Below are 12,432 nucleotides of genomic sequence, written 5' to 3' on the forward strand. Positions count from 1 at the left end.
GGAGTGGAGGCCGCTCCCCTTCTGGCCTCATTCCAGAAGCAAACCGACTCCGCCAGTGGATCTGCCACCTATCGGTCGGCTGGCAATAGCGCCATGACATCACAGGCCTCTTTGCGGACGGTGGCGCCTTAGTTCGTCACCATGACAATAAGCGCAGGAGGCGTTTCCCACCCCTTTCGTTTCGTAGGAAAGGGACCTAAGTCAGGTTGACGTCTCACTTGTTGCCTCTCTGTGTTTTTTCCTACCACAAAAAAATATTGGGTGTAGTTATGGAGACATATTTGGCATTAACTCTCTTGTAAACGCGGCTGTTTACTTATCGCTTTTTTTTTTTATCAGGCACTATGATAGGCACCTTTTATTTTTCCAGCTGCTGATTACTTGCTGTTGAGTTGGCATTTCGCGCGTGGCCGCCAGACTTTGCGAAGGGAAGGGAGAAATAGAAGGATCCCCGTATTCCGGGCCAGCAAGTAAGACTCGTGAGAATAGACCCTGCCTGTTAGCCATATCATGGGGGTTAAACTGCTGTGATGATGCGCTATGAATAATAAGCCTTACTATATATCATTTAGATATTATTCATTTTCCTTCTTTTTAATATGCAGCAGATCTAGTCAGGTGGTCAGCATGTCTGAGCAAGGGGCTGGACAGCAAATGAGTAATGCTGCTTCCTTTTGAAAAGTAGTAGATTCTTTTTAACTGATGGGCTGTTGTGATCCTTAACTGTTGTCACCTGCGGTAGGGTGCATCTAGTAACGATGCAGGCGTCTTAGAACAGGATTACATAGTGGAAAGGGGAAAAAAGCATTAGAGAGATAACATGTTAAACGTTCAGGTAAATGCGTGTACGTGAACTAACATATAGAAGAGCATTGCAGAGCAGCAGTTATAAAGCTGCAGAAAAGCAACATCTGCTCTTGATAGTTGTCCATACAGTCAGCTGACTGGTTGATACCTAATAGCTAACAATAATGGTTGAATGGTGATTCTAATCCTGAGCAAATTTTATATGACAGAAGAATTATCTTAAAATGTGAACTTTCAAGATTGACAGGTATTAATTTGAAAGGTACCGTGGGAATAAACCATATAAATGTTTGAAGAGGGCATTTAAGGTATTACTTGCTCCCCCAACTCAATTGAATTGAATTGTCCATTCAGTCGTATCCGACCCTTGGCAATTCCATAAGCCAGCTCTCTCCATGATTTCCAATCTTGTACAGCTTCATTCAGTTGCTTTATATTTTGGCCTGTGTCTGCTTTGATTACATCCAACCAGCACATTCTTTGGTGTCGTCTTTTGCCACTGACCATTCCAAGCATAACGTCTTCCTCCAACATTGTTGATCTCATGACATGACCAAAGTAACAGTCTACGTTTTGTTATTTTTCCTTCTAGTGACATGACCGGTTTTATGCACTTCAACACTTCTTTGTTATCTTTGCAGTCCAAGGGATGTGCAAGAGCCTCCTCCAACACCATATTTCAAACAAATCAATTTTCCTTCTCCCCAACTCAGTACAGGCATCCAAACTGAAGCATCTCTGACAGATGCTGTCCAACCCCTGCCTGAATGTATATGTATGTGTATATATGTATATATACAGTAAAGGGGAACGTACAAGCTCCGTGGTTAATTAGGTTCACTGTCAAACTGCTCTTAATTGTAGGAAGTTCATTCAGAATGTGCCATCCTGTAACTTAAATGTATTATTTTGTATCTGCACTCTGAAACTATGGAGAAGAGAGCTTGACCTTCTGTGTGAAATACAATAATCTTGACATATGAGTAAGCAGCGAGTGCTCAAGTCTGCAGATGATATCAAACTTTTCAGGGTATTGAAAACCAAAAATGATGAGCTCCAGAAGGATTTCTATAGATAGAATAAATGGCAAATGCAGCTCAGCTAAAATAAATATAAAGTGAGGTACTTTCCCCCAACTTCACATATACATTGAAGGGATCTGAGCGGTCTGTAATCAGGAAGAAAGATTTTAGGATTATAGTGGATAGCTCAATGAAGGTGCTGATTACATGTGCAGCAGCTGTTAAAAAGAAGGTAAATTCTATGCTAGGGTTCATCAGAAAAGGGTTTAAAAATAAAAACTGCTAACGTTGTATTACTCTCTCATAAATCTGTGGTATGTCTGCACCTGAATACTCCATATAGTTGTGGTGATCACACTGAAAAAGATCCTAGAGCTGGTATAAGTGCAGAAGAGGGCTATCAAAATGATTAGAAACACCCTACTTTACTCTTACTTTACTTTACTTTACTTTACTTTTTACTTTACTTTACTCTTTACTTTACTCTTTACTCTACTTTACTTTACTTTACTTTACTTTACTTTACTTTACTTTACTTTACTTTACTTTACTTTACTTTACTTTACTTTACTTTACCCAGTTTGGTGTAGTGGTTAACGCATCAGGCTAGAAACTGGGAGACTGTGAGTTCTAGTCCTGCCTTAGCACAAAGCCAGCTTGGTTAATGCAACAGGCTAGAAACCAGGAGACTTAGGCATGAAGGCCGGCTGGATGACTTTGGGCCAGTCACTGTCTCTCAGCTCTAGGAAGGAGGCAATAGCAAACCAGTTCTGAAATCTTACCAAGAAAACTGCAGGGACTTGTCCAGGCAGTTGCCGAGGATCAGACATGATTGAATGGCCAAAAAAAAAAAATGATTAGAAAAAAAGCAATTGAAGAGTCATGACGGAACTTGACATGATCCAGTACGGCACTTCTTATGTTCTTATGGCATCCTTTCTGCTATCTCACAAGTACTGTAATATCTCCCCTTATCTTCTCATCTCAGTGCTAAATATTCTCAGTTCCTTCACATAGAACATAATTTCTAGTTCCCTGATTGTCCTTATCATCATTAATTTGAATTCTTAATATTGCAGTTTTGATAACATTGACTTCTTGTAAAGTATCATATGAATTAAAAGGATAGATGTAGTTATATTCAGCCAGGACTTGTTTAAAAACCAGTTTATAGTAAGATTACGAATTATTAATTTTATTTATTTATTACATTTAGCCACTGCCCATCTCCACCCAAAGGTGGGACTCTGGGTGGTTTACAGCAAAGATAAAAACATTAAAATACTCTAATAAATATAAATACAAATATGACATAAACATAAATAGAATATAAAATCCAGATGAAGGTAGCAGTTGGAATACATTCACGTGTATCTAAAGGGGCCATTTAAGGCGCTAACCATCTCCAGGTGTTACTACTTCCCTTCCCGCCCCAAGCGAGGTGGCAGAACCAAGTCTTTAATTGTTTTTGGAAGACCACAAAAGATGGAATCTGTCTTATCTCTGGAGGAAGAGTATTCCAGAGGGCGGGTGGCTCTGCAGAGAAGGCCCGCTTCCTGGACCCCGCCAGATGATATTCTCTTACAGACAGGGTCCGTAGCATGCCCTCTCTGCATGATCGGGTGGGATGGGTTGATGCAATGGGGAAGAGGCAGTCCCTCAGGTGTCCTGGACCCATGCCATGAAGGGCTTTAAAGGTGATAACCAACACCTTGAATTGGACCCGGAAGCAGATTAGTACCCAATGCAGCTTGCGAAGCAGTAGTGTAACACATGCCCATCTAAGGACACCAAGAATTGCCTGCACAGCTACATTTTGGACCAGCTGTAGCCGCTGGATACTCTTCAAGGGTAGCCCCATGTAAAGCGCGTTGCAGCAGTCTGTATGGGAGATGACCAGGGCAGGAGTGGCTGTGCGAAGGGCCTCCTGGAAAGGGCGTAACTGGCGCACAACATGAAGCTGTGCAAAGGCCCTCCTGGCCACGACTGCCACCTGCTCTTTGAGCAGGAGCCGTGAGTCCAGGAGGACCCCCAGATTCTGTTCATTCTATAACCCCACAATTTATGATCTAGCAAAACACCATAATCTCATTTAAACACAGCTGTTACTATAAAGGCATTGCAGGTTGACTATGATAATTGAGAAGCTATCTCATAGGAATCTTTTTTAATATCTTTGTTAGCCTCAAATTCCTGATTTATTGATTAGTAAAGGCTTACAGAAGTGTGTATTCGTAGAATATGGGCAGTTCACCAGTGCAGCCTGCAGCATATGCCTATAAAACTCAGTGCAGTGGCAACAGTTAAGCTGTCTCATTATCAGTGCAAAAGGCTATGTGGTGAGAATATTCTAAGAAGTAAAATAGGGATAGCTCAGGGTTACCAGACTATGAAGCCAGCCCTCCCTAATTAGACTGCAGCTTAGACAAAATTGCTTTGTACTTAACTTCAGTTTGGAAGCAGATTATTGAGCTATAGTGAGAATGAAAGCCTGAAATGGCAGATGTAAGCTCTGTTTCCTGTCTTTTTCATTTGCTTTCTGCATTTAAGAGGAACTCTATCCTTTTGTTCATTCTTGAATCGCTAAATATAGTAAATACCTGTTCTTCATAAAAATATCTCTGAGTGTCCCAGCCAAAGATAGATGGAAAGTTACATTTCAAAATGTCTTTTCCTGAGCAGATACTGGAAACCTGTCAACATTTCCTTCAAATGTTTGTTCCACATTATGGACAGTATTACTATTTACATGTGAATATGATGCCTTATGATTTATCAGATCTCTTTGCACATTTGTGGAGACTTTCTTAGTTATGTTCCTTTTTTGTAGACTTTTGAAGAGATTTTGCTTTTCATGCACAAAGAAAATGACACTAAGAAAAGGTACTGTTTCCCTTAAATAGCATTTTTTAAAAGTTAAAATACTCAGATGCTGTTATTCTAACAATCGCTTTCTTTTTTCATTGCAGTAAACATATTCATCCTCGTACTTCTTGTTGTTATATTTTTGTTAGTGCTGCATCACAACTTTCTAGGTCTCAGTGATCTCTTGAAAAAAGAATTATCAGGTATTCCTCCATTTCTCTGTTTTAATAAGTCTGCTTCAGTAAACAATGTTTATTTGATAGGAAATAAGTAACTCTGTATATGATTTTGTATGCGATTTTATAAGCACGTTTTTTCTGTAAAAGCCATATTCCATGGTAGCACTTTTTAATTTTGATTCCATACTTCATTAATAAATATTGTCATTCAATAGCAGTTCCTTATAATTGTCTGCTTTTACTGTTATTTAACATTTCTCACTAGGTGTTGTTAGAAGTGAAACAGTCACTGTGCAGCATGACTATTTTCATGGTATCTGAGCTGAAATACAGTCATGGAGTTGCGTTTTTGTATCAATTATTTAATATAATTTAACATAAAGATTCTATATTGGACATGATTTCAACCTGTAAATCTTATTGTCTGGAAGTGAGTTTAAATTGTTTGTTGCCTCATCAGAGTTGATCATTAAGCGATAAAAGATTGGTTTAATCATCACATGAGCTAGTTTAACCATGGCTTGTTTAATCATGGCTTATTCAAGAAACCATAATTGAGTTTGCAAAACATATTCTGCTATTAACTTTGGTTTACATATCACAAAATCTGAACTAAATCAAAATGTAATGCTTTAAATGCAGATTCAAATGCATTAGGACTTCAGCCAATAGATTTTATACCTGAAGCTCCTCAAAGATTGACAGTGGACCAAAATGACAAGGAAATCCCTGTGGTCATTACGGCATCTGATGAAAGGCTTGGGGGTGTAATTGCAGCTGTGAACAGTATTCAGCAAAACACCAAATCCAATGTGGCATTCCATATTGTCACTTTGAATGACACTGTGGACCATCTAAGGTAAAAAAGCATGTTTGTGGAATTTTACTGACAACTTATTTTAGTAGGGGGTGATTTTTAAATGCAATAGTGCATTGGCAAAAGACAGTTATATTTAATGACAAATAGACTATTATTTATTCCACGTCTTTAATGAATTGACCTATTGAGGTGATTTTTAAAGCAACTGCATATTTTTTCAGACTTCCTGGAATCTTGAAAAGAAACATGGCTGCTTTAGCGAGTACTAAGGGGTGCTATACTTGCTTCTTCTTCCAGATCATATTTGTAGTCTCTGCAGCCCTAGTCTGTGATAGGTAGGTAGGTAGGTAGATCTTTGAGTCAATCTTGACTCCTGGCAACTGCCTGGACAAGTCCCTGCAGTTTTCTTGGCAAGATTTTGGAAGTGGTTTGCCATGGCCTCCTTCCTAGGGCTGAGAGGGACTGGCCCAAGGTCGCCCAGCTGGCTTCGTGCCTCAGGTAGGACTAGAACTCAGTCTCCCAGTTTTTGGCATGGTAACTTAACCACTACATAAACTGGATTTTGTAATATTTGACTTCAGATTGTCATACTCTGTCATACTCCTGATTGTCACAGGACTCAAGATGAGAAAATTCAAAGAATTATTTTTGTACCATATCACTCCAGCTATTACAGTAATATTTGCTATTTCTGTTGTTCTCTTGTGTAGATCATGGCTTAGTAAAACCAATCTAAAAAATGTTCAATACCAAATTTTGAATTTTGATCCTGGTATGCTGGCTGGAAAAGTGCAGATAGACTCAAAGATGCCAGATTCCATAAAACCAGTGAGTATTACTAATTTATGTTATTGTAAATGTAACTTGTTTCACCATTACTGATAATTTGTTTGAATATATGCTTAGATGTTACACCTTTGAGAAAGTTATCTTTTAATTACTAGTATTACAATCCTTGATTCTGTTTTGCATATCTGATTTAGTTAGGACAGCTTCGGTAATTTACTAAGGAATATTTGGCAATGTCATCACTTTCACCAAGTTGCAAATACTTCTACTTAATCTTGTCAGATATGAAGGTATGTCAACAAGATTTGATAAGTATCTCGTGCTTGCCGTGTCATGATTGCTTTTATCATCTTTTGTTTCTTTCTAGCTGACCTTTGCAAGATTCTACCTACCTAATTGGGTCCCCAATGCAGAAAAGGTCATTTATTTGGATGATGATGTGATTGTACAAGGTATGGGACTTTGCTTTTTGTATATTTATTTATCATATTTTTATCATCGCCGATCTCCCCCACATGGGGGACTCTGGGTGGTTCACACAGTAAAAACAATTTAAAATTCAGTAAAATTATAAATAATACCAATATTCAATAAATATAAAATACAATAAAATCCAAGTCAGGGCAGATCAAATTCAGCCCATAAAGGGGTAAGGCTGGTCCCTGCAGGGCTAGAGAACCAGCCAGCTCCAAGAATGTTTATGTAGATGTTTAAGGCCATATAAATTGCCTTTCTACATGTCAACATTCCCCCGTATCTGGTGCCGATGTGTTGGGATCGTAGCTCTCAGAAATCTGTAGTCCCAACACATCTGGAGTACACTAGTTTGGGGAAGGCTGATATCGTAGTCCCTCTTGCTTAAAGGACAAGGCAACTTTGGTTTCCAATTTAAAAAGAAATGTAAAACCTCCTGTAACTTGACAAAATGTGGGTTTTCATTTGTTTGCAAGAGCAGCTTCTTATTGCCTATGATGCATTTTCAGATGATATCCTTGAACTTTACAACACTCCGTTGCAACCAGGCCATGCGGCTGCATTCTCAGATGATTGCGACTCTACCTCAAATAAGTTTTCTGTCCGTGGAGCAGGAAATCAGGTGAAAGCAGCTCTAAATGGAGAGAGAGACCCTAGTTTTTAGAAGACGCTGGTTCCATTCACGACTTGAAAATTTTACTAGCTTTTAGTACCTAGTTTTAACAAAGTTTTTTTTTCAAGTTTTAAAAACAGTAACTTTCTGCTGGTACACCTCATGATTATCAATCAGAAAGAATGTAATTTGTTAAAGCTTTTCGCATATGTATGCCTATTTATGTAGGTGGTCTTTGATTCTCTTTAGGATACTACAAAATGTACTTTTGTTCTCCATCTTCCAAGGAGAACCATTATTGTCTTGAAGTAATCAAAAGCAGTTTCATCTTTTTCATTAATTAGCAAGTATCTTGTCTTCCACGGGCTGAAAAGGAGGTAGAAAGAAGGATACAGACTTTTTTCAATTACATGTAAATTGCTCTTTATTTAATTTTGTGTGTGCCTTCCAGTCCGTGTTGACTCCTAGCAACTGCCTGGACTAGTCTCTGCAGTTTTCTTAGCAACATTTTTGGATGTGGTTTGCCACTGCCTGCTTCCTTGGGATGAGAGAAGTGACTGGCCCAAAGCCACCCAGCTGGCTTCATGCTTAAGGCAGGACTAGAACTCATGATCTCCCAGTTTCTAGCCTGATACTTTAACCATTACAGGTAGTCCTCGTTTAGCAACAACTGGGACTGGCAACTTGGCTGTTAAGTGAAGTGGTTGCTAAGTGAAACTGCAGTGGTGCTTATGATCTTACTTCAGCTTTCCTTTGCTTTACAGACCTGCAAAGGTTGTAAATGCGAGGATTGGTCATAAAGTTACTTTTTCATCACTGTCGTAACTGCAAATGGTTGCTAAATGAGGACTAACTTTACATCAGGTTGTATGCACTGGGTAGGAAGATAATTTTTAAGCAGGCAGTGGGATATAGTAGAAACCGTAACCAGAACAGAATTTCCCCTATATCCAGCCCCCTTCCTATCTGCTTTGAAGGCTTGGAGGCTTGAAAATACTAAGCAGGTTAGATCTGGTTAGTACTTGCATGTGAGACTTCAAGAAATCCAAGGCCTAGATAGATCAAACATTTCAACTTGGAAAAAGGCAATGGCAGGCTACAAAATCAAGTCTGACTCAATGAGATTTTTAAAAAATGGGGGAGGAGGAAAAAAGGAGAACCTGTTGTGTAAGTTCATTTGTGTGATGTTCCATATAGACTTTGAAATTCCTTTCACAGTAGTTATCAATGGTGCCTGCAAATTAATATATTGTTTAAAATAACCTAACATAATTGGAGACATTAAGCCTCCATCCAACTTTCTGCTTTTCTGCACGGAGAGGAAGCATGTGTAACTGAGGAAGTCTTTGGGATGGAGGGCAGGAATAAAACTGAATCTGAGGCCCAATTTCTATTTATTTGCAGTATAATTACATGGGATTTCTTGATTATAAAAAAGAACTGGTTCGGAAGCTGTCCATAAAAGCAAGCACCTGCTCTTTCAATCCAGGTGTCTTTGTTGCAAATCTAACGGAATGGAAAATACAAAATGTTACTAAGCAACTAGAGAAATGGATGGCGCTTAATGTTATGTGAGTATGTCCAGGTTTTTTATTTGATAGTTGAAGATTCAGAGCAATTGTATGTGAGAATGGAAAAGGGGAGAGGGAAGAGAAAAATACCCTGAAGAATTGTCTCCGTCTTTTCTATCAGCCTTCCTCAACCTGTTGTCTATTAGACATCCTAAAATTCTACAAGTTGCAGTCCAAAATATTTAGGGCATTAGTTTGATAAAAACAAATCTAGGCAGTTGCTAAAATCATTTTTGTACCACTATATTCATATTTTGCTATAATTTTCTACATTAACTCCGTATCACTTTCCCCATCAGCTTGAGACACCTGGTCTTCAGTATCAATGATCTTCAATTACCATTCTTCACATAAAAATGTTCTGTTACCTGGTTTCTTAAATATCTTTCCCATCTCATACTCTCAGTCTACCTCCCTCTCTTCCTTCCAGTTCTTACTCCCAACATACACTTTCTTTTAATCATCACTTTATCTCATTGCTGAAATACAACTTCTTGCATCCCTCACCATCAGTCATTCAGCAACATTTGGAGGCAATCGTTTCCCCAGGTCTGTGCTATAGAATGGCCATTCCTTGTATCTACTTTTCTATTAGTTTTTCTCCTAGAAATAATCCTACTTAATAGTTGCATTTTTTAACTGTGTAAAGTAATTCACATAATCGTAAACTATCCTGTAAGGAAAGGGAAGGTAACATTATTTCCACCTATTTTGCCTTACAACTCATGCAGTTCTTTGGCATTAGCTAGGTTGACTGGGCTTAAAGCTGTAGTCAGAATAACTAGACTGTACTATATTGCCTGCTCCAACTGTCATGCACACACATATGCCAATTGCCATCTTCCTGCAAATGTCCAGAGGTGGGAACTGAGAGCAAGCACCAAGGGCTAACCAGTGGGTTCATGGCTAAGGCAAGTTTACCCCCGTAGGGATCTCCTATTTGAAGTGAATTGTCTTGTGTTCTGCTGTCACTCAATTCCTTTATTGTATTTTTCTGGCTCATTGTCAAGAATGTGAGTTTGCCATCAAATATTTATGAAAATAGTGCAGAAACAAACATTATGTGAAGAAGACATTAAAAAGAGAGTAATTGCAACCCATTCAAATTAAATATCTATGAAAATGGTTTTCTTTGTTAATAATTATGCTTTTGGTTCAGCTGCTTCATTTGCATTTCCTTAATCATTGACTAGAGAAGAGATATACAGCAGGACTCTCGCTGGCAGTATCACTACACCTCCCCTGCTAATTGTATTTTACAAGCGGCATTCAAAGATTGACCCTATGTGGAATGTTCGCCATCTTGGTAAGTAGAGGGAAACTAACAATTTCACATTAATACTGCACCATTACCAAACTGGAGCTTGTTGTATGAGTAGAAATCCACTAGCAGGATGTTTTTTATCCCCTGTAATGAGATGATTGTTTTTCCTCTGGGAGAGTCTTGTTGAACTTTTTACTTTTATCTACTTAAGAAGGCTGACGTTGATGAATATGGTATATTTGAAACTTCTGTGATATTTCAATATGCATTTAGTGATTACTTTAGTGCAAGGATTTTCTTATCTTCAATTATGGCTTTTAGGACTCTAAAATAGAATTTTATTTTCTATCCAATTTTGAGGGTAGTGAGCAGTGAGAATGGAACAAAGGAACAAAAGATTTCTGATGAAATTTTAAATTAGTCAGCCTATCAAATGGTTAGTTCCACATGAGGTTGAAAACTGCAGGTACACCTATTTCTGCCACATGACTTGTTAAATTTACTGTGTTATTCAATTTAAAGGTTCAAGTGCTGGCAAAAGATACTCACCACAGTTTGTGAAAGCTGCCAAATTACTCCACTGGAATGGACATTTCAAACCCTGGGGACGAACAGCATCCTTTGCAGATGTTTGGGAGAAATGGTACATTCCTGATCCTAGTGGCAAATTTAATTTGATTCGGAGGCACGGTGAGATTTACGCAGCACAGTAAGATGGACTCAATAGCTACATACTTTTCTCAGGAAACTTGTCAGATCACAGAATGAAATCATAATGGTATGTCCATTTAATCTGCATTACATTTGAGAAAGACTTGAAATTGTATGCCTGAAGCAGCAGCATTGTGCCTTCAAATACAAGATGAAGAACAGCTTATATCAACTACGCAGCTGGACCAGATAAATTCTTCAGAAATAAGCTTTTATAATGAAATGTTACAAAATTAGCTTCATCTAGGAATGTGACACTCCTGGGTATCTGCAACATGCCTTGCACAGCTATTTCTTTGTACCAGAAAACAAAACAAAAACATCTTCCTCCTCTTAGCAGTAACCTGTGAATGTAAGTTTTCTGTTAGAACTTTTTCTCTTTAGTATTTAGTCAGGTGTTTACACTTATTTAAATCTGTTGTAGATTTAATCTGTTTCTGTAATTATTTAGTAAATGATGGAAGAAACAACCCAACGACACTAAAGCAACCTGTTTAAAATCATGGAGAAAGTCACTCAAACAAAGCTTGATTTGTTTGTATGTGGGTTCAGGTTAATCTATATTTTGTAACTGTAATAAAAAGTAATCTTGTCTTACAATATATTACTTCCTCCAATAAATGGATTCAGTTTCTTGAGCATCTATTTGGGAAATATGCACGTTAAAAGAACTAATTAGAAATTTGGGAGAAAAGTTCACATATTAAAGGAAAAAGTAAATTTTGATCTGCTGCCAAGAAAAGAGTTAGAGCGGAGGTGTAGAAACTCAAGTGTCCATCCTCCAACAATTGCTGCTAAACTACAGTACAACAGGAGGAGAAACATATTAAATACAGACATCTGATTAAATATGTTGGATTTAATTAGTGTTTATTCTGTACAGGCAGACACACAGAGGAGCGTGACCTCTGGTGGGCCATCCAAAAGTTAAATGTGGTTCTTGTTCAAAAAAGGCTGAACCACCTCTGTCTTTCTAATTAGCAGGTATTAGGTAGATCTTGGGAATCCACTGATTATGTCTGTGGTTTGGCTGAGACATGAAATGGTGACTGAAAAAAACAACAACCAGAAGTAAACATTTAGAGGATGGGGGAGAGACAGCTTTGGCTATACTGCATTAAAGGTTAAATTCCTGCACAAGAAGGACTTTGCACTATCATTTTTTTTAAAATCTGGATTTCCTGTATGTTAGAGTGAGTGTTCTATATGGTTCTACTGCTTACAAATTGAGCAGGATGACATGCCAGAAATATATGTACACTTTTTGGATAGATTTTCTAAGTGCACACACATTTTCTTAGGAAACTACATTATTAT

The 12,432-nt window shown here is 38.1% G+C and overlaps 1 protein-coding gene across 2 annotated transcripts; it reads left to right on the forward strand.

The window, feature by feature from the left end:
- The first annotated feature begins 65 nt into the window (after positions 1-65).
- GLT8D1 (glycosyltransferase 8 domain containing 1) lies at positions 66-11,736 on the forward strand. Of its 2 annotated transcripts, XM_063291886.1 has the most exons (10): positions 66-470; positions 4,660-4,712; positions 4,799-4,897; positions 5,516-5,732; positions 6,404-6,521; positions 6,850-6,934; positions 7,466-7,578; positions 8,974-9,140; positions 10,334-10,446; positions 10,927-11,736. In XM_063291886.1, the coding sequence occupies exons 2-10, from the start codon at positions 4,697-4,699 to the stop codon at positions 11,115-11,117; spliced, it is 1,119 nt and encodes a 372-aa protein (XP_063147956.1). In that variant the 5' UTR covers positions 66-470; positions 4,660-4,696; the 3' UTR covers positions 11,118-11,736. The 2 variants fall into 2 exon arrangements, with proteins under 2 accessions (XP_063147956.1, XP_063147955.1); XM_063291885.1 differs by lacking the exon at positions 66-470 and having other exon boundaries at positions 3,872-4,712.
- The last annotated feature ends 696 nt before the right edge of the window (positions 11,737-12,432 follow it).

Source organism: Candoia aspera, chromosome 2 (assembly GCF_035149785.1).
Source record: "Candoia aspera isolate rCanAsp1 chromosome 2, rCanAsp1.hap2, whole genome shotgun sequence".
Classification (NCBI taxonomy): Eukaryota; Metazoa; Chordata; class Lepidosauria; order Squamata; family Boidae; genus Candoia; species Candoia aspera.

Bases quoted from the DNA above. Each gene is read 5' to 3' on its own strand.
- GLT8D1 (XM_063291885.1), top strand. From the start codon at position 4,643: ATGTTCCTTTTTTGTAGACTTTTGAAGAGATTTTGCTTTTCATGCACA. The intron at 6,935-7,465 runs GTATGGGACTTT...ATGCATTTTCAG, and splicing joins TGATGATGTGATTGTACAAG to ATGATATCCTTGAACTTTAC. The intron at 7,579-8,973 runs GTGAAAGCAGCT...ATTTATTTGCAG, and splicing joins TCCGTGGAGCAGGAAATCAG to TATAATTACATGGGATTTCT.